We start from the raw sequence: 22,039 nt of genomic DNA on the forward strand, positions 1-22,039 counted from the left end.
TGACGGCATGGCGGTTGAACGCCGAATCCTAGCTGGGAAAGGTATTCCGGAGGAAGTCATCCCTACTCTGATAAAGGCTAGGAAGGAGGTGACGGCGAAACATTATCACTGTATCTGGAGGAAGTATGTATCTTGGTGTGAAGCCAGGAAGGCTCCTACGGAAGATTTCCATCTGGGCCGTTTTCTCCACTTTCTACAGACAGGAGTGGATATGGGCCTAAAATTAGGCTCCATTAAGGTACAGATTTCGGCTCTGTCTATTTTCTTTCAGAAGGAATTGGCTTCTCTCCCGGAAGTCCAGACTTTTGTAAAGGGAGTGCTGCATATCCAGCCTCCTTTTGTGCCCCCAGTGGCACCATGGGACCTTAAAGTGGTGTTAAGGTTCCTGAAGTCTCACTGGTTTGAACCGCTTCAAACGGTTGAATTAAAATTTCTCACTTGGAAGGTGGTCATGTTATTGGCCTTGGCATCTGCAAGGCGGGTGTCTGAATTGGCGGCCTTGTCTCACAAGAGCCCCTATTTGACTTTCCATGTGGATAGAGCAGAGTTGAGGACTCGTCCTCAATTTTTGCCTAAGGTGGTTTCTTCATTTCATATGAACCAACCTATTGTGGTGCCTGTGGCTACGGGTGACTTGGAGGATTCCAAGTCCCTGGATGTAGTCAGGGCCTTAAAAATCTATGTAGCCAGGACGGCTCGGGTTAGGAAAACAGAAGCACTGTTTGTCCTGTATGCAGCCAACAAAGTTGGTGCTCCTGCTTCAAAGCAGACTATTGCTCGCTGGATCTGTAACACGATTTCTGCAGGCTCATTCTCCGGCAGGATTGCCGTTACCAAATTCGGTAAAGGCCCATTCCACTAGGAAGGTGGCCTCTTCTTGGGCGGCTGCCCGAGGCGTCTCGGCTTTACAGCTTTGCCGAGCAGCTACCTGGTCAGGTTCAAACACTTTTGCAAAGTTCTATAAGTTTGATACCCTGGCTGATGAGGACCTTGCGTTTGCTCAGTCAGTGCTGCAGAGTCGTCCGTACTCTCCCGCCCGGTCTGGAGCTTTGGTATAAACCCCATGGTCCTTACGGAGTCCCCAGCATTCTCTAGGACGTAATAGAAAATAAGATTTTAAACCTACCGGTAAATCTTTTTCTCCTAGTCCATAGAGGATGCTGGGTGCCCGTCTCAGTGCGGACAAAATCGGCAAGGCTTGTATATAGTTGTTGCTTACATAAGGGTTATGTTACAGTTGAGATCAGTCTTTAGCTGATACTGTTTTGTTCATACTGTTAACTGGTTGCGTATATTCCAGGTTGTACAGCGTGGATGGTGTGGGCTGGTATGAATCTTGCCCTTAGATTAACAAAATCCTTTCCTCGTATTGTCCATCTCCTCTGGGCACAGTTTCTCTAACTGAGGTCTGGAGGAGGGGCATAGAGGGAGGAGCCAGTGCACACACATTCTAAAGTTCTTTATAGTGCCCATGTCTCCTGCGGAGCCCGTCTATATCCCATGGTCCTTACGGAGTCCCCAGCATCCTCTACGGACTAGGAGAAAAAGATTTACCGGTAGGTTTAAAATCTTATTTTTCTCTAACGTCCTAAGTGGATGCGGGGAACTCCGTAAGGACCATGGGGAATAGCGGCTCCGCAGGAGACTGGGCACAACTAAAGAAAGCTTTAGGACTACCTGGTGTGCACTGGCTCCTCCCTCTATGACCCTCCTCCAGACCTCAGTTAGAATTTTGTGCCCGGCCGAGCTGGATGCACACTAGGGACTCTCCTGAGCTCTTAGAAAGAAAGTAATATTTAGGTTTTTTATTTTCAGTGAGATCTGCTGGCAACAGACTCACTGCTACGAGGGACCTAGGGGAGAGAAGCGAACCTACCTGCTTGCAGCTAGCTTGGGCTTCTAGGCTACTGGACACCATTAGCTCCAGAGGGATCGAACACAGGCCCAGCCTCGGTCGTCCGGTCCCGGAGCCGCGCCGCCGTCCCCCTAGCAGAGCCAGAAGCAAGAAGACGTTCCTGGAAATCGGCGGCAGAAGACTTCGGTCTTTATTAAGGTAGCGCACAGCACTGCAGCTGTGCGCCATTGCTCCCCAGGCACACCACATACTGCGGTCACTGATGAGTGCAGGGCGCTGGGGGGGGGCGCCCTGGGCTGCAATATAAGTACCTTACTTGGCAAATTAACACATAATATAGCCTTTAAGTACTAGTGTACATTCCAATAGAGCCACACGTTACATGATTGCGGCAATGAAAAATGTGTTGCACATTTCTGATATTACCACAGGTACCACAAAAAAGGGTATTATGTTTGGGGAGAAAAAACTACCAGTGGTTTTTCCCCCTTCTGATGAATTAAATGAAGTGTGTGAAGAAGCGTGGGCTTCCTCCGATAAGAAACTAGTAATTTCGAAAAAGTTACTAATGGCGTACCCTTTCCCGCCAGAGGATAGGTCACGTTGGGAGACATCCCCTAGGGTAGATAAAGCGCTCACACGCCTGTCAAAGAAGGTGGCACTACCGTCTCCGGACACGGCCGCCCTAAAGGAGCCTGCTGATAGGAAGCAGGAGGCTATCCTGAAGTCTGTTTATACACACTCAGGTATTATACTGAGACCAGCTATTGCTTCAGCATGGATGTGTAGTGCTGCAGCTGCGTGGTCAGATTCCCTGTCAGAAAATATTGATACCTTAGACAGGGACACTATATTGCTAACCATAGAGCATATTAAAGACGCAGTCTTATACATGAGAGATGCACAGAGGGATATTTGCCGGCTGGCATCTAAAATAAGTGCAATGTCCATTTCTGCCAGGAGGGGTTTATGGACTCGGCAGTGGACAGGGGATGCATATTCTAAAAGGCACATGGAAGTTTTGCCTTACAAGGGTGAGGAGTTGTTTGGGGATGGTCTCTCGGACCTCGTTTCCACAGCGACAGCTGGGAAGTCAGCATTTTTACCCCATGTTCCCTCACAGCCAAAGAAAGCACCGTATTATCAGGTACAGTCCTTTCGGCCCCAGAAAGGCAAGCGGGTTAAAGGCGCGTCCTTTCTGCCCAGAGGCAGAGGTAGAGGAAAGAAGCTGCAGCATACAGCCAGTCCCCAGGAACAAAAGCCCTCCCCCGCTTCCTCTAAGTCCACCGCATGACGCTGGGGCTCCACAGGCGGAGCCAGGTACGGTGGGGGCCCGTCTCAAGAACTTCAGCGACCAGTGGGCTCGCTCACGGGTGGATCCCTGGATTCTACAAGTAGTATCTCAGGGGTACAAGCTGGAATTCGAGACGTCTCCCCCTCGCCGTTTCCTCAAATCTGCCTTGCCAACAGCTCCCCCGGACAGGGAGGCAGTGCTGGAGGCAATTCACAAGCTGTATTCGCAGCAGGTGATAGTCAAGGTACCCCTCCTTCAACAAGGAAGGGGTTACTATTCCACAATGTTTGTGGTACCGAAACCGGACGGTTCGGTGAGACCCATTTTAAATTTGAAATCCTTGAACACCTATATAAAAAGGTTCAAGTTCAAGATGGAATCGCTCAGAGCGGTTATTTCAAGCCTGGAGGAAGGGGATTACATGGTATCACTGGACATCAAGGATGCTTACCTGCATGTCCCCATTTACCTTCCTCACCAGGAGTACCTCAGATTTGTGGTACAGGACTGTCATTACCAATTCCAGACGTTGCCGTTTGGTCTGTCCACGGCACCGAGGGTATTTACCAAGGTAATGGCCGAAATGATGATACTCCTTCGAAAAAAGGGAGTTTTAATTATCCCATACTTGGACGATCTCCTTATAAAGGCGAGGTCCAGGGAACAGTTGTTGGTCGGGGTAGCACTATCACGGGAGGTGCTACAACAGCGCGGTTGGATTCTGAATATTCCAAAGTCACAGCTGGTTCCTACGACACGTCTACTGTTTCTGGGGATGGTTCTGGACACAGACCAGAAAAGGGTGTTTCTCCCGGAGGAGAAAGCCAAGGAGTTGTCGTCTCTAGTCAGAGATCTCCTGAAACCAAAACAGGTCTCGGTGCATCACTGCACGCGAGTCCTGGGAAAAATGGTAGCTTCCTACGAAGCAATTCCATTCGGCAGGTTCCATGCAAGAATCTTTCAGTGGGATCTGTTGGACAAGTGGTCCGGATCCCATCTTCAGATGCATCGGCTGATAACCCTGTCTCCAAGGACCAGGGTGTCTCTGCTGTGGTGGCTGCAGAGTGCTCATCTTCTAGAGGGACGCAGATTCGGCATACAGGACTGGGTCCTGGTGACCACGGATGCCAGCCTTCGAGGCTGGGGGGCAGTCACACAGGGAAGAAACTTCCAAGGGCTATGGTCAAGCCAGGAGATTTCCCTACACATAAATATTCTGGAACTAAGGGCCATCTACAATGCCCTAAGTCAGGCAAGACCCCTGCTACAAAACCAGCCGGTACTGATCCAGTCAGACAACATCACGGCGGTCGCCCATGTAAACCGACAGGGCGGCACGAGAAGCAGGACGGCGATGGCAGAAGCCACAAGGATTCTCCGATGGGCGGAAAATCACGTGTTAGCACTGTCAGCAGTGTTCATTCCGGGAGTGGACAACTGGGAAGCAGACTTCCTCAGCAGGCACGACCTCCACCCGGGAGAGTGGGGACTTCATCCAGAAGTCTTTCAGCTGATTGTAAATCGCTGGGAACGGCCACAGGTGGACATGATGGCGTCCCGCCTCAACAAAAAGCTAGAAAGATATTGCGCCAGGTCGAGAGACCCTCAGGCAATAGCTGTGGACGCTCTAGTGACACCGTGGGTGTACCAGTCGGTTTATGTGTTCCCTCCTCTTCCTCTCATACCCAAGGTACTGAGGATAATAAGACGAAGAGGAGTAAGAACTATACTCATTGTTCCGGATTGGTCAAGAAGAGCTTGGTACCCAGAACTTCAAGAAATGATCTCAGAGGACCCATGGCCTCTGCCGCTCAGACAGGACCTGCTGCAGCAGGGGCCCTGTCTGTTCCAAGACTTACCACGGCTGCGTTTGACGGCATGGCGGTTGAACGCCGGATCCTGAAGGAAAAGGGCATTCCGGAGGAAGTCATCCCTACGCTGATTAAAGCTAGGAAAGAAGTGACCGCAAACTATTATCACCGCATATGGCGAAAATATGTTGCGTGGTGTGAGGCCAGGAAGGCCCCAACGGAGGAATTTCAGCTGGGCCGTTTTCTGCACTTCCTACAGTCAGGGGTGACTATGGGCCTAAAATTGGGTTCCATTAAGGTCCAGATTTCGGCTCTATCGATTTTCTTCCAGAAAGAACTGGCTTCACTACCTGAAGTTCAGACATTTGTTAAGGGAGTGCTGCATATTCAGCCCCCTTTTGTGCCCCCAGTGGCACCTTGGGATCTCAACGTGGTGTTGAATTTCCTAAAGTCACATTGGTTTGAACCACTTAAAACCGTGGATTTAAAATATCTCACGTGGAAAGTGGTCATGCTGTTGGCCTTGGCTTCGGCCAGGCGTGTGTCAGAATTGGCGGCTTTATCATGTAAAAGCCCTTATCTGATTTTCTATATGGATAGGGCGGAATTGAGGACTCGTCCCCAATTTCTCCCAAAGGTGGTTTCAGCTTTTCATTTGAACCAGCCTATTGTGGTGCCTGTGGCTACTCGTGACTTGGAGGATTCCAAGTTGCTGGACGTAGTCCGGGCCCTAAAAATCTATGTTTCCAGGACAGCTGGAGTCAGAAAGACTGACTCGCTATTTATCCTGCATGCACCCAACAAGTTGGGTGCGCCTGCTTCAAAGCAGACTATTGCTCGCTGGATCTGTAGCACGATTCAACTTGCACATTCTGCGGCTGGACTGCCGCATCCTAAATCTGTAAAAGCCCATTCCACGAGGAAGGTGGGCTCTTCTTGGGCGGCTGCCCGAGGGGTCTCGGCTTTACAACTTTACCGAGCAGCTACTTGGTCGGGGTCAAACACATTTGCTAAATTCTACAAATTTGATACCCTGGCTGAGGAGGACTTTGAGTTCTCTCATTCGGTGCTGCAGAGTCATCCGCACTCTCCCGCCCGTTTGGGAGCTTTGGTATAATCCCCATGGTCCTTACGGAGTTCCCAGAATCCACTAGGACGTCAGAAAAAATAAGATTTTACTCACCGGTAAATCTATTTCTCGTAGTCCGTAGTGGATGCTGGGCGCCCGTCCCAAGTGCGGATTGTCTGCAATACTTGTATATAGTTATTGGTTAACTAAAGGGTTATTGTTGAGCCATCTGTTGAGAGGCTCAGTTATATTTCATACTGTTAACTGGGTATAGTATCACGAGTTATACGGTGTGATTGGTGTGGCTGGTATGAGTCTTACCCGGGATTCCAAATCCTTTCCTTATTGTGTCAGCTCTTCCGGGCACAGTATCCTAACTGAGGTCTGGAGGAGGGTCATAGAGGGAGGAGCCAGTGCACACCAGGTAGTCCTAAAGCTTTCTTTAGTTGTGCCCAGTCTCCTGCGGAGCCGCTATTCCCCATGGTCCTTACGGAGTTCCCAGCATCCACTACAGACTACGAGAAATAGATTTACCGGTGAGTAAAATCTTATTTTTCGAGAGGGAGAAGGGCTTCTATCCTCATGAGAAGCGGAGCGACCAGTCATGAACATAGGCCAAGGCCTTAGCCTTTCCTTGCCACTTCGTGTCGTGAATGGCATATTGCCAATCTTACGTTTCTCATCAGATATTTTTTTTTTCTGATTATAAATTTTCTTGGATTTTACACGCCCTCTGCTTCAGCACTAGTACTAGGAACTGGAAGTGGTTTCTGATCTTCCACAATTTTTTCCTCCAAATTTTTGTTCTCCATTTCACAGGACACCACCCCTTTATTATTACAGCACACAGAACAGTGCCGCTTTATTTTCACAGCACCCCTGTATTCTTACAGCATACAGGAGCAGTGTGCTTTTAATTTGTAAGAGAACTGCACCCAAATTTTTATAGCAGACAGGGCCAGGGTAATGTTATTAAGACATCAGCACCCCTATATTTCACAGTGCCCCTGCCCCCTGTACAACACAGTGACAGCCAGGACAGCAACACACATGTACAGCTGCAGTAATACCAGTGACAGCCAGGACAGCAACACACATGTACAGCTGCAGTAATACCAGTGACAGCCAGGACAGCAACACACATGTACAGCTGCAGTAATACCAGTGACAGCCAGCACAGCAACACACATGTACAGCTGCAGTAATACCAGTGACAGCCAGCACAGCAACACACATGTACAGCTGCAGTAATACCAGTGACAGCCAGGACAGCAACACACATGTACAGCTGCAGTAATACCAGTGACAGCCAGGACAGCAACACACATGTACAGCTGCAGTAATACCAGTGACAGCCAGCACAGCAACACACATGTACAGCTGCAGTAATACCAGTGACAGCCAGCACAGCAACACACATGTACAGCTGCAGTAATACCAGTGACAGCCAGGACAGCAACACACATGTACAGCTGCAGTAATACCAGTGACAGCCAGCACAGCAACACACATGTACAGCTGCAGTAATACCAGTGACAGCCAGGACAGCAACACACATGTACAGCTGCAGTAATACCAGTGACAGCCAGCACAGCAACACACATGTACAGCTGCAGTAATACCAGTGACAGCCAGGACAGCAACACACATGTACAGCTGCAGTAATACCAGTGACAGCCAGGACAGCAACACACATGTACAGCTGCAGTAATACCAGTGACAGCCAGGACAGCAACACACATGTACAGCTGCAGTAATACCAGTGACAGCCAGGACAGCAACACACATGTACAGCTGCAGTAATACCAGTGACAGCCAGGACAGCAACACACATGTACAGCTGCAGTAATACCAGTGACAGCCAGGACAGCAACACACATGTACAGCTGCAGTAATACCAGTGACAGCCAGGACAGTAACACATATGTACAGCTGCAGTAATACCAGTGACAGCCAGGACAGCAACACACATGTACAGCTGCAGTAATACCAGTGACAGCCAGGACAGCAACACACATGTACAGCTGCAGTAATACCAGTGACAGCCAGGACAGTAACACACATGTACAGCTGCAGTAATACCAGTGACAGCCAGGACAGCAACACACATGTACAGCTGCAGTAATACCAGTGACAGCCAGCACAGCAACACACATGTACAGCTGCAGTAATACCAGTGACAGCCAGGACAGTAACACACATGTACAGCTGCAGTAATACCAGTGACAGCCAGGACAGTAACACACATGTACAGCTGCAGTAATACCAGTGACAGCCAGGACAGTAACACACATGTACAGCTGCAGTAATACCAGTGACAGCCAGGACAGCAACACATATGTACAGCTGCAGTAATACCAGTGACAGCCAGGACAGTAACACACATGTACAGCTGCAGTAATACCAGTGACAGCCAGGACAGCAACACACATGTACAGCTGCAGTAATACCAGTGACAGCCAGGACAGTAACACACATGTACAGCTGCAGTAATACCAGTGACAGCCAGGACAGCAACACACATGTACAGCTGCAGTAATACCAGTGACAGCCAGGACAGTAACACACATGTACAGCTGCAGTAATACCAGTGACAGCCAGGACAGCAACACACATGTACAGCTGCAGTAATACCAGTGACAGCCAGGACAGTAACACACATGTACAGCTGCAGTAATACCAGTGACAGCCAGCACAGCAACACACATGTACAGCTGCAGTAATACCAGTGACAGCCAGGACAGCAACACACATGTACAGCTGCAGTAATACCAGTGACAGCCAGCACAGCAACACACATGTACAGCTGCAGTAATACCAGTGACAGCCAGGACAGTAACACATATGTACAGCTGCAGTAATACCAGTGACAGCCAGGACAGTAACACATATGTACAGCTGCAGTAATACCAGTGACAGCCAGGACAGCAACACACATGTACAGCTGCAGTAATACCAGTGACAGCCAGTACAGCAACACACATGTACAGCTGCAGTAATACCAGTGACAGCCAGGACAGCAACACACATGTACAGCTGCAGTAATACCAGTGACAGCCAGGACAGTAACACACATGTACAGCTGCAGTAATACCAGTGACAGCCAGGACAGCAACACACATGTACAGCTGCAGTAATACCAGTGACAGCCAGTACAGCAACACACATGTACAGCTGCAGTAATACCAGTGACAGCCAGGACAGCAACACACATGTACAGCTGCAGTAATACCAGTGACAGCCAGGACAGTAACACACATGTACAGCTGCAGTAATACCAGTGACAGCCAGGACAGTAACACACATGTACAGCTGCAGTAATACCAGTGACAGCCAGGACAGCAACACACATGTACAGCTGCAGTAATACCAGTGACAGCCAGGACAGTAACACACATGTACAGCTGCAGTAATACCAGTGGCAGCCAGGACAGCAACACACATGTACAGCTGCAGTAATACCAGTGACAGCCAGGACAGTAACACACATGTACAGCTGCAGTAATACCAGTGACAGCCAGGACAGCAACACACATGTACAGCTGCAGTAATACCAGTGACAGCCAGTACAGCAACACACATGTACAGCTGCAGTAATACCAGTGACAGCCAGTACAGCAACACACATGTACAGCTGCAGTAATACCAGTGACAGCCAGCACAGCACCCCTAACACAGCACAGATAACACCACAGTGACTGCAGCAGCACCCCAACAGAGCACACACTAACCCCACGCCACCACCCACAGAGAGAGACAGAGGTCTGTCTCCCTCACTCTCCAAGTCCGGAGTGAAAATGGCGGCAACGCGCGGCTGTTTATATGAGATCCACAGCCCGCGAGAATCTGACAGCGGGATGATGACGTTTGCCTCGATCTGGTTTCCGAGTCTGGTGGGAAGTCCCGAGCCGGGGTCAGGACATGAAGTACGCGGGGCTCGGTTCTCAGGGAACCGAACCCGCTTATCCCTGGTTTAATTCACTCTGCAATGTTATTTAGACATGTTCCCCTATTTGTTTTTCTGTACAGTATGTATTATCTAATATAAATATATATGCATACACTTCCTCCCTCCAAATTATCACCTGTTAACATGTTTGTTAGTGCGGGTATCTAAGCCAATCATGTGGCGGCAGCTCCATTAATAACAACATGAAGATGTGGTCAAGAGGTTCAGATGTGTATAAGACCAAACACCACAAGGAAGAAATGTGCGGTAAGGAACTTTGACAGTGGAATAATTGTTAGTATAGTTTGAGTATCTCAGAAACTGCTGACCAGGGTCTGATTCTAAGTCTCACGTAGCATCGTTTATTGGTGGTCGCCCGTCTGCGAGTTTATGCAAATAGCCTACAGACTCCTTCCCTTGTGTACATCCGTGCGTCCGGTATCCGCCATTAGTGCAGCGGGATTTAGACAATTGATGGAGGTAGTGTGTCCCCGATACCAAATCCCATCTAGATTCCACTTCAATAGGAAAGCGATTCCCAGACTGTACAGGGACATTAAGAAAAGTGTTCTCAGTGTCCTGAAAAATGCGGTTGCAAAGACCAATATGCCCACCTTCAATAGGCACCGGCCCGCTGGCATAGAGATGAATCTTACTCAGGCTGTCTGTATGGTTCTAACAACCGGGTCCAAGAAGTTTGCGTCCGACAACACAGGCCCTGAACCAATCACACCTTCAAAGCGAAGACACGCCCCCATTCTGAAGAACTGTGCCGGGTGTTCTCACCCCAAACAGTGCTGCGAGCGACATCGCAAGATCCGTTCTGCACATATGTAAATATCATCTCAAGCTGGATTCAGTGGACTTGGGGGTCTGAGACAGGTCTTATTCCGGGGATACCAGGACTAGCTTGTGACCGCTGCAGTTCTTGTACATACGTAAGCAATGTGCAATTCTGTATTGCACAATTTTGAAAGCTGCCGGGATTCGTTTCCATCCACCCTACGCTAAATTTGTAAATGTCAGCTCATTGTCATGTTGACAGAAAACCGTAGGAATTACTGTATGGTCAGATTATCGAGAATGCCCACACACTTCACGATATCAAGGCTGAGATTTTCTGTCTTGACCCTCCAATCCGATGATTGATGGAGCGTGTTTATGACCATGATTTTCTGGTTTATCAGCGAAACTCTGAAACAGTCATTCATACGATCACCCGATTACTGGTAAATTGGTAAAGTGTGTACCTAGCTTTATCCTATAGGCTTTCGATGGAGCAGGGGCTGGTATGGAAGGATTGAACATTCCCTGTAGTGCTGCGTATACCCCAGCAGTACAGTAATGTACACCGCTACAGTGATAACGTACACATGTTGAGTCACATGAACAACAAATGTAGGATGGCTTCTTCCCATCAGGCGTAGATTTGTCTGTAGATTTCTGGTAGGTGGGAGGTTGGCGCACAGTCATTTCACTACTGTTCATATTGCATCAGATCCCTGAGCTCCTGATGTCCTGGATTAATGTGAGAACATCGTCAATGAAAAAACAGCTGTCCTTATGTAAGTTACAGAGTGTCATGCAATATCAAGGTGCTTCTGCTATTATTAAAACCAGTTATTTGTATAGTGCACACCTATTCTGTAGCACCTTACTGACCATATTCATTACTAATATGTTGGAAGACACCGGAGTTAAATGACTGAGCATAAAATGTGTTCCATCTGTCATTTGAGGGGTTAAACACAGAAAACCTGCTTTATGGAGTAAGGACCCAGGTGGTCATTCCGAGTTGTTCGCTAGCTGCATTCGTTCACTGTGCAGCGATGATGCAAAAAAAACGGCACTTCTGGGTATGCGGCACAATGCGCACGCGCGAAGTACTATTACAAAGAACGATGTAGTGTCACACATGGTCTGGCGAAGCTTTTCAGTCGCACTGCTGGCCGCAGAGTGATTGACATGAAGTGGGCGTTTCTGGGTGTCAACTGACCATTTTCATGGAGTGATCAAAAAAACGCAGGCGTGCCAGGAAAAACGCAGGCGTGGCTGGGCGAACGCAGGGCGTGTTTGTGGCATCAAAACATGAACTGAACAGTCTGAAGTGATCACAAGCGCTGAGTAGGTTTTGAGCTACTCTAAAGCTGCACAAAAAAATTATGCCGCCGCTCTGCGATCCTTTCGTTCACACTTCTGCTAAGCTAAAATACGCTCCCAGTGGGAGGCGGCATAGCGTTTGCACGGCTGCTAAAAACTGCTAGCGAGCGATCAACTCAGAATGACCACTCCTCGTATGCTGGGGGCCAGCATGCTACCCGACACCTCCCCCTTGTAAGCACGCTGAAATTGCGGATGCACGTGACTGCAGAAAGTAACAAAGTCTCTTGCAGTCGCAGCCTGGCTGCAAAGGCAGGAGGCCCACCGCCATCTTTTTGATCGCAGCCGCACCCCCCCTATTCGTCTGCAGCCACCTCTGTTTCCCTGACGCCTAGGAAACCCCCCATCCCGCCCCGGAAATGCCTCTGCCTGATTGTCAGGCAGAGGCATTTGCATTTACTTGCATTAAATGCAGGCACCCAGCAGTACAGACCCTACGCGTGCGCCCGCATCATCATCGTATTTTATGCAGTTGGATCGCCGATTGCGCTCCAACCTGAATAGAGCCCTAATGTACCATATATTGCTAATTGTGTTCTGACACCTGTTTGACTTTACACACTTCAACACAATGGGGGAGATTCAAATGTTTGAAAAGTCGGTTGGGTGTCTGTCTATTAGATAGGAAAAAACAGACACCCAACTGACTTTTCAACATTTGAATCTCCAATGTGTTTAGTTGCAGACATGAGAGCGGTGTTTAGATTGTGCCCCCACTTTCCCGGACGTGTTATCACGTGGATGTAGGTACACTATGATAATGTGCTTCCTTACAGAAGCCGCGTGCATTGTACATCTGCCGCTGTGTAATCGCCGGCTGCATAAAGCCCCCTCTGACACCTCACATCACACTAATCCCTTACTACAATAATCGTCACCTAATGTCGCAGGTGCTTGTTAGTGTAACTCTCCATTATACTCCGGAGTCTGTAAAAGTATCATCTCTCTAGGATGCAGCCGGTTGCACAGTAGGCAGTATTTTCTTCGTTCTACCCAAGTGAATTTTTTTATTCCTTTTTGTCAGTAGACGTACAGTTGGGAATTCTCTTGGTGGCATCCTATTTGCATTATGTAGGGAGGGGAAAAAAGCCCACACCGATGTAAGTCATTTGTTTACATTTGTATCAATCCCGGGAGTACGCCCCAAACTGTACATGACTGCATCTTTAGAAGGATCTTTGGCGCAAAATACATGCTGCGACGTAGATGCTCCGCCATGGGTAGCAATTCCTGTACTTTTATCTGAATTTTGCACCTTAATTCACTAATACAGGTTGAGTCTCCCTTAACCAAAATGCGGTATCCGGACTTTAGGTCGACCTCACTTAGGTCGACAGTTACTGTATTAGGTCGACCACTATTGGTCGACATGGTCAGTAGGTTGACATGGCAAAGGTCGACACATAAAAAGGCCGACATGAGTAGAATCATGTTTTCTCTAACGTCCTAGTGGATGCTGGGGACTCCGAAAGGACCATGGGGAATTGCGGCTCCGCAGGAGACTGGGCACAAAAGTAAAAAGCTTTAGGACTACCTGGTGTGCACTGGCTCCTCCCCCTATGACCCTCCTCCAAGCCTCAGTTAGATTTTTGTGCCCGAACGAGACGGGTGCAGGCTAAGGGGCTCTCCTGAGCTGCTTAGTGGAAAAGTTTAAAGTAGGTTTTTTATTTTCAGTGAGACCTGCTGGCAACAGGCTAACTGCATCGAGGGACTAAGGGGAGAGAAGCGAACTCACCTGCGTGCAGAGTGGATTGGGCTTCTTAGGCTACTGGACATTAGCTCCAGAGGGACGATCACAGGCCCAGCCATGGATGGGTCCCGGAGCCGCGCCGCCGGCCCCCTTACAGAGCCAGAAGACTGAAGAGGTCCGGAAAATCGGCGGCAGAAGACGTCCTGTCTTCTATAAGGTAGCGCACAGCACCGCAGCTGTGCGCCATTGCTCTCATGCACACTTCACACTCCGGTCACTGAGGGTGCAGGGCGCTGGGGGGGGCGCCCTGAGACGCAATAAAACACCTTTTTGTTGGCAAAAAATACATCACATATAGCTCCTGGGCTATATGGATGCATTTAACCCCTGCCAAATTTCCATAGAAAAGCGGGAGAAAGGCCGCCGTGAAGGGGGCGGAGCCTATCTCCTCAGCACACTGGCGCCATTTTTCCTCACAGCTCCGTTGGAGGAAGGCTCCCTGACTCTCCCCTGCAGTCCTGCACTACAGAAACAGGGTAAAACAAAGAGAGGGGGGCACTAAATTGGCATAGAAATATATACAGCAGCTATATTAGGGAAAAACACTTATATAAGGTTATCCCTGTATATATATAGCGCTCTGGTGTGTGCTGGCAAACTCTCCCTCTGTCTCCCCAAAGGGCTAGTGGGGTCCTGTCCTCTATCAGAGCATTCCCTGTGTGTGTGCTGTGTGTCGGTACGTTGTGTCGACATGTATGAGGAGGAAAATGGTGTGGAGGCGGAGCAATTGCCTGTGTTAGTGATGTCACCCCCTAGGGAGTCGACACCTGACTGGATGGTCTTATGGAAAGATTTACGTGATAGTGTCAGCACTTTACAAAAGACTGTTGACGACATGAGACAGCCGGCAAATCAGTTAATACCTGTACAGGCGTCTCAAACACCGTCAGGGGCTATAAAGCGCCCGTTACCTCAGGTCGATACAGACACAGACACGGACACTGACTCCAGTGTCGACGGTGAGGAAACAAACGTATTTTCCAGTAGGGCCACACGTTACATGATCACGGCAATGAAGGAGGTTTTGAACATTTCTGATACTACAAGTACCACAAAAAAGGGTATTATGTGGGGTGTGAAAAAACTACCCGTAGTTTTTCCCGAATCAGATGAATTGAATGAGGTGTGTGATGAAGCGTGGGTTTCCCCCGATAAGAAACTGCTAATTTCTAAAAAATTATTGGCATTATACCCTTTCCCGCCAGAGGTTAGGGCGCGTTGGGAAACACCCCCTAGAGTGGATAAGGCGCTCACACGCTTATCAAAACAAGTGGCGTTACCGTCTCCTGATACGGCCGCCCTAAAGGAACCAGCTGATAGAAAGCTGGAAAATATCCTTAAGAGTATATACACACATACTGGTATTATACTACGACCAGCAATCGCCTCAGCCTGGATGTGCAGTGCTGGGGTGGCTTGGTCGGATTCCCTGACTGAAAATATTGATACCCTGGACAGGGACAATATATTATTGACTATAGAGCATTTAAAGGATGCATTCCTATATATGCGAGATGCACAGAGAGACATTTGCACTCTGGCATCAAGAGTAAGTGCGATGTCCATTTCTGCCAGAAGAGGATTATGGACGCGACAGTGGTCAGGGGATGCGGATTCCAAACGGCATATGGAAGTATTGCCGTATAAAGGGGAGGAGTTATTTGGGGGCGGTCTATCGGACCTGGTGGCCACGGCAACGGCTGGAAAATCCACCTTTTTACCCCAAGTCACCTCGCAGCAGAAAAAGATACCGTCTTTTCAGGCTCAGTCCTTTCGTCCCCATAAGGGCAAGCGGGCAAAAGGCCAGTCATATCTGCCCCGGGGCAGAGGAAGGGGAAAAAGACTGCAACAGACAGCATCTTCCCACGAACAGAAGCCCTCCCCCGCTTCTGCCAAGTCCTCAGTATGACGCTGGGGCCTTACAAGCGGACTCAGGCACGGTGGGGGCCCGTCTCAAGATTTTCAGCGCGCAGTGGGCTCACTCGCAAGTGGACCCCTGGATCCTGCAGGTAGTATCTCAGGGGTACAAATTGGAATTCGAGACGTCTCCCCCTCGCCGGTTCCTGAAGTCTGCTTTACCAATGTCTACCCCCGACAGGGAGGCGGTATTGGAAGCCATTCACAAGCTGTATTCCCAGCAAGTGATAATCAAGGTACCCCTCCTACAACAGGGAAAGGGGTATTACTCCACGCTGTTTGTGGTACCGAAGCCGGACGGCTCGGTGAGACCCATTTTAAATCTGAAAGCTTGGAAACACTTACATAAAAAGGTTCAAGTTCAAGATGGAGTCACTCAGAGCAGTGATAGCGAACCTGGAAGAAGGGGACTACATGGTGTCTCTGGACATCAAGGATGCTTACCTCCATGTCCCAATTTGCCCTTCTCACCAAGGGTACCTCAGGTTTGTGGTACAGAACTGTCACTATCAGTTTCAGACGCTGCCGTTTGGATTGTCCACGGCACTCCGGGTCTTTACCAAGGTAATGGCCGAAATGATGATTCTTCTTCGAAGAAAAGGCGTCTTAATTATCCCTTACTTGGACGATCTCCTGATAAGGGCAAGGTCCAGAGAACAGTTAGAGGTCGGAGTAGCACTATCTCAAATAGTACTACGACAGCACGGATGGATTCTAAATATTCCAAAATCGCAGCTGATTCCGACGACACGTCTGCTGTTCCTAGGGATGATTCTGGACACAGTACAGAAAAAGGTGTTTCTCCCGGAAGAGAAAGCCAAGGAGTTATCCGACCTAGTCAGGAAGCTCCTAAGACCAGGCCAGGTGTCAGTGCATCAGTGCACAAGGGTCCTGGGAAAGATGGTGGCTTCTTACGAAGCGATTCCATTCGGCAGATTCCATGCAAGAACTTTTCAGTTGGATCTGCTAGACAAATGGTCCGGATCGCATCTTCAAATGCATCAGCGGATAACCCTGTCTCCAAGGACAAGGGTGTCTCTCCTGTGGTGGTTACAGAGTGCTCATCTCCTAGAGGGCCGCAGATTCGGCATTCAGGATTGGGTCCTGGTGACCACGGATGCCAGCCTGAGAGGCTGGGGAGCAGTCACACAGGGAAAAAATTTCCAGGGCTTGTGGTCAAGCATGGAAACGTCACTTCACATAAATATCCTGGAACTAAGGGCCATTTACAATGCCCTAAGTCAGGCAAGGCCTCTGCTTCAGGGTCAGCCAGTATTGATCCAGTCGGACAACATCACGGCAGTCGCCCACGTAAACGGACAGGGCGGCACAAGAAGCAGGAGGGCAATGACGGAAGTGGCAAGGATTCTTCGCTGGGCGGAAAATCATGTGATAGCACTGTCAGCAGTGTTCATTCCGGGAGTGGACAACTGGGAAGCAGACTTCCTCAGCAGACACGATCTCCACCCGGGGGAGTGGGGACTTCACCCAGAAGTCTTCCACATGATTGTAAACCGTTGGGAAAAACCAAAGGTGGACATGATGGCGTCTCGCCTCAACAAAAAACTGGAAAGATATTGCTCCAGGTCAAGGGACCCTCAGGCAATAGCTGTGGACGCTCTGGTAACACCGTGGGTGTACCGGTCAGTGTATGTGTTCCCTCCTCTTCCTCTCATACCAAAAGTACTGAGAATCATAAGAAGGAGAGGAGTAAAGACTATACTCGGGGCTCCGGATTGGCCAAGAAGGACTTGGTTCCCGGAAATTCAAGAGATGCTCACGGAAGGACCGTGGCCTCTACCTCTAAGACAGGACCTGCTCCAGCAGGGACCATGTCTGTTCCAAGACTTACCGCGGCTGCGTTTGACGGCATGGCGGTTGAACGCCGGATCCTGAAGGAAAAAGGCATTCCGGATGAAGTCATCCCTACCCTGATCAAAGCCAGGAAGGATGTAACCGTACAACATTATCACCGTATTTGGCGTAAATATGTTGCGTGGTGCGAGGCCAGGAAGGCCCCTACAGAGGAATTTCAACTGGGTCGATTCCTGCATTTCCTGCAAACAGGACTGTCTATGGGCCTCAAATTAGGGTCCATTAAGGTTCAAATTTCGGCCCTGTCGATATTCTTCCAAAAAGAACTAGCTTCTGTTCCTGAAGTTCAGACGTTTGTCAAGGGAGTACTGCATATACAGCCTCCTTTTGTGCCTCCAGTGGCACCTTGGGATCTCAATGTAGTTTTGGGATTCCTAAAATCACATTGGTTTGAACCACTCACCACTGTGGACTTGAAATATCTCACATGGAAAGTGGTGATGCTGTTAGCCCTGGCTTCAGCCAGGCGTGTATCAGAATTGGCGGCTTTATCCTATAAAAGCCCGTACCTAATTTTTCATACGGACAGGGCAGAATTGAGGACTCGTCCTCAGTTTCTACCTAAGGTGGTTTCAGCATTTCACTTAAACCAACCTATTGTGGTGCCTGCGGCTACTAGGGACTTGGAGGATTCCAAGTTGCTGGACGTAGTCAGGGCCCTGAAAATATATGTTTCCAGGACGGCTGGAGTCAGAAAATCTGACTCGCTGTTTATCCTGTATGCACCCAACAAGCTGGGTGCTCCTGCTTCTAAGCAGACGATTGCTCGTTGGATTTGTAGTACAATTCAGCTTGCACATTCTGTGGCAGGCCTGCCACAGCCAAAATCTGTAAAAGCCCATTCCACAAGGAAGGTGGGCTCATCTTGGGCGGCTGCCCGAGGGGTCTCGGCTTTACAACTTTGCCGAGCAGCTACTTGGTCAGGGGCAAACACGTTTGCTAAATTCTACAAATTTGATACCCTGGCTGAGGAGGACCTGGAGTTCTCTCATTCGGTGCTGCAGAGTCATCCGCACTCTCCCGCCCGTTTGGGAGCTTTGGTATAATCCCCATGGTCCTTTCGGAGTCCCCAGCATCCACTAGGACGTTAGAGAAAATAAGAATTTACTTACCGATAATTCTATTTCTCATAGTCCGTAGTGGATGCTGGGCGCCCATCCCAAGTGCGGATTGTCTGCATTACTTGTACATAGTTATTGTTACAAAAATCGGGTTTTTGTTGTTGTGAGCCATCTTTTCAGAGGCTCCTTCTGTTATCATACTGTTAACTGGGTTCAGATCACAAGTTGTACGGTGTGATTGGTGTGGCTGGTATGAGTCTTACCCGGGATTCAAGATCCTTCCTTATTGTGTACGCTCGTCCGGGCACAGTATCTTAACTGAGGCTTGGAGGAGGGTCATAGGGGGAGGAGCCAGTGCACACCAGGTAGTCCTAAAGCTTTTTACTTTTGTGCCCAGTCTCCTGCGGAGCCGCTATTCCCCATGGTCCTTTCGGAGTCCCCAGCATCCACTACGGACTATGAGAAATAGAATTATCGGTAAGTAAATTCTTATTTTAAAGTTTTTCTTACATTACTATCCACGTGGACTACGATTGGGAATAGTATAACCTGTTCCGAGCGCAGCGGTAGCGGCGTGAAGCACCTTGCCCGAAGCTCGCGAGCCATGCGAGGTGTACTAATTGGACACGGTGCACTAATTGGGGTTCCTGGTCACTTTACGAAGAAAACGACACCCCAGAAAAATATAAAAAACTCATGTCGACCTTTTTCCATGTCTACCTTTTCTGTATCGACCTGTTCCAGGTGTCAACCTAGTCACTGTCGACCAAAAGTGGTCGACCTAATGACTGTCGACCTAGTTAGGGTCGACCGAATGATCCACACACCCAAAATGCTTGGGACCAGAAGTATTTTGGATATCGGATTTTTCTGTATTTTGGAACGTTTGCATACCATAATGAGAGATCTTGGGGATGGGACCCAAGTCAAGCACTGAATGTATTTATGTTTCATGTATACCTTATACACATAGGGCCTGATTCATGTTTGTACAAAGCACAAAAAAAGCGACTTTGGGGGGAATTCAATTAGGTGTGAGTTTGCAGAAGGCAAAGTCACCTAGCTAAACTCGCACACTTTGCCTTCATGTGCATACCCGAGATTCGCAGGGTTAAATTAGAAATACCAATTCGCATTACTAGCGCGAGGGTGTGCAAATTTTGTCCAAAAAGCAAACTTGGAAAAGAGCATGAAAAAGTTGGGGAGACCTTCCTGGACCCCACAAAAGTGACAGCTTTATTAATAGAACCTGTTCGTGGGCATAAGGTGTCAAATGGCTGATTTGTATATCTAAAAAAAAATAATCACATTTTAAAAAGCTTTACGAATTTTAATTTAATTGTGAAGGAATAAAATGGAAAATGCAAAAAAAAAAAAAAAACCCACAGGTGATTTGAGGGTAATTTGAAGCCACCTTAAAAAAAATAATAATAAAAAAAATGATCAAAAAGCAAATTTTTTTTAATTGAAAGAAATACTTTAATTAAGTTTGGGGTGTATAAACTAGCCAAAAAGTTGATTTTGGACTAATTTGAGGCCATTTGAACCATCAGAGAGCAAAAGGTGTCACTATCTCAGTCTCTCTCAAACAATTCCGTATTTCGGAATATTCCGTACGTCGGGAGTTTTGATACGAGTGATTAACCTGCAGTATACTAGTATTTAGGATTAGTAATTTTTTTGCAAAATAATTGGTGCAGATTAAGCGACATATTTTAATAAAAAGTCTTAAGGGGGGTACTCACGGAGCGATCGCTGCTTAAAATCTAAGCAATCTGACTAGATTGCTTAGATTTTAAGCACGATCGCTCCGTGTGTAGCCCCCTCAGCGATAGCGATGCGCAGCCCCGCGCATCGCTATCGCTGCTGCTAGATTGGCCTGCAAGCAGGCCAATCTAGCGGGTCGCTCACTTCACCCGCTGGGTGAAGTGAGCGGCCCCCCCGTCTCCCCCCGCACGCTCAGCACAGATCGCGCTGTGCTGAGCGCCGGGAGAGATGTGTGCTGAGCGGTTCGCTCAGCACACATCTCTCTGACATCGGCCAGTGAGTACTGGCCTTAAGGGTAGGTATACGTCTGTAGCTATTGTGTTGGATAATACATGGACAGAGTTATTTTATTTTTGTAATGTTGGTTTAAGTGTTTGTTATCTTGATCCTCTAATGCGAACTGTAAATGTTTTCCCTTTAACGTACAAATGAAGTATTTTAAATAAAATATATGGGATGTCAAGGCGTATAATTTTGCTTCAAGCGTGTGGCAGATGGTTCTGTAATGAGCTAATAATTTAATTTGTTGATTTTAGTCTCTCTTTTTTTTTTTTTTTTGAACTCACAGTTTTATTCATTATTATACAGTACGTTTAGGACAGGACGCAATTAGCCGCAGTTACTTACTGCAGGCTATTTGATCTGCTGGGGCTATTCAGTTAGAACCCACGATCAAGCAGCAGGCTGCATTTAAATCATATTTCGGTTTCAGCCTGAGGGTGGCTTGTACAGAAATCCACGTAAAGTGCCCTTAGCTCTGGTGCCACGGATGCGTTAACCCATAGCTCCGGATTCTTTCCGTGCAAGGAAAAGGGGCTGACTGAATAGCCCCGGGCGTAAAAGCCAGAGGCTACCGCCCTTTTTCTTTTTCTGTGGATAATGGCCCTTAGCCTCCCCACTGACCAAGGTAATTTCTACCATTATGTACAGGTGACTTACTGCATTCTTTGTTTTCCCTTTCTTTTTTATTATACCATTCTCGTTTATTCCAGAACAAGGTATTAATTCAGTGGAAGACGGAAACTACACCAAAGCGATTGCACTGTTTAGTGAGGCTATCAAATTGGATCCTAAAGATTACAGGTAAATTGTACACTGTTGTCTGCTGTGAGCAGCTGTCCATTCTTGTCAGTTGCTGTGATCTGCTGTCCGTTACGTGACATGAATCGTGAAGGATTTATGACACACAAACATCAGATTTGTACGTAAACCTTTGGGTTTGCACTCCTGTGAGCTGCTGACCGTTGCTGTGAGCTGCTGTCCGTTGCTGTGAGCTGCTGTCCGTTGCTGTGAGCTGCTGTCCGTTGCTGTGAGCTGCTGTCCGTTGCTGTGAGGTGCTGTCCGTCTCTGTGAGCTGCAGTCCGTTGCTGTGAGGTGCTGTCCGTTTCTGTGAGGCGCTGTCCGTTTCTGTGAGGCGCTGTCCGTTGCTGTGAGCTGCTGTCCGTTTCTGTGAGCTGCTGTCCGTTTCTGTGAGGTGCTGTCCGTTGCTGTGAGCTGCTGTCCGTTGCTGTGAGCTGCTGTCCATTACGTG

The 22,039-nt window shown here is 48.4% G+C and overlaps 1 protein-coding gene across 5 annotated transcripts in view; it reads left to right on the forward strand.

Annotated features, from left to right (window-relative positions):
- LOC135056751 (stress-induced-phosphoprotein 1-like) overlaps window positions 1–22,039 on the forward strand; it is a 141,930-nt gene that overhangs the window by 81,560 nt on the left and 38,331 nt on the right. For all 5 annotated transcript variants that reach the window (XR_010244062.1, XR_010244061.1, XM_063962293.1 and 2 more), the window contains exon 7: window positions 21,501–21,591. Coding sequence is in view for 3 of the 5 variants with exons in the window: in XM_063962293.1 (XP_063818363.1) it covers window positions 21,501–21,591 (91 nt within the window). In the remaining 2 variants the exon portion in view is untranslated. The remainder of the gene's footprint in view (window positions 1–21,500; window positions 21,592–22,039) is intronic.

This window comes from Pseudophryne corroboree, chromosome 3, assembly GCF_028390025.1.
Source record: "Pseudophryne corroboree isolate aPseCor3 chromosome 3, aPseCor3.hap2, whole genome shotgun sequence".
Taxonomy (NCBI): Eukaryota; Metazoa; Chordata; class Amphibia; order Anura; family Myobatrachidae; genus Pseudophryne; species Pseudophryne corroboree.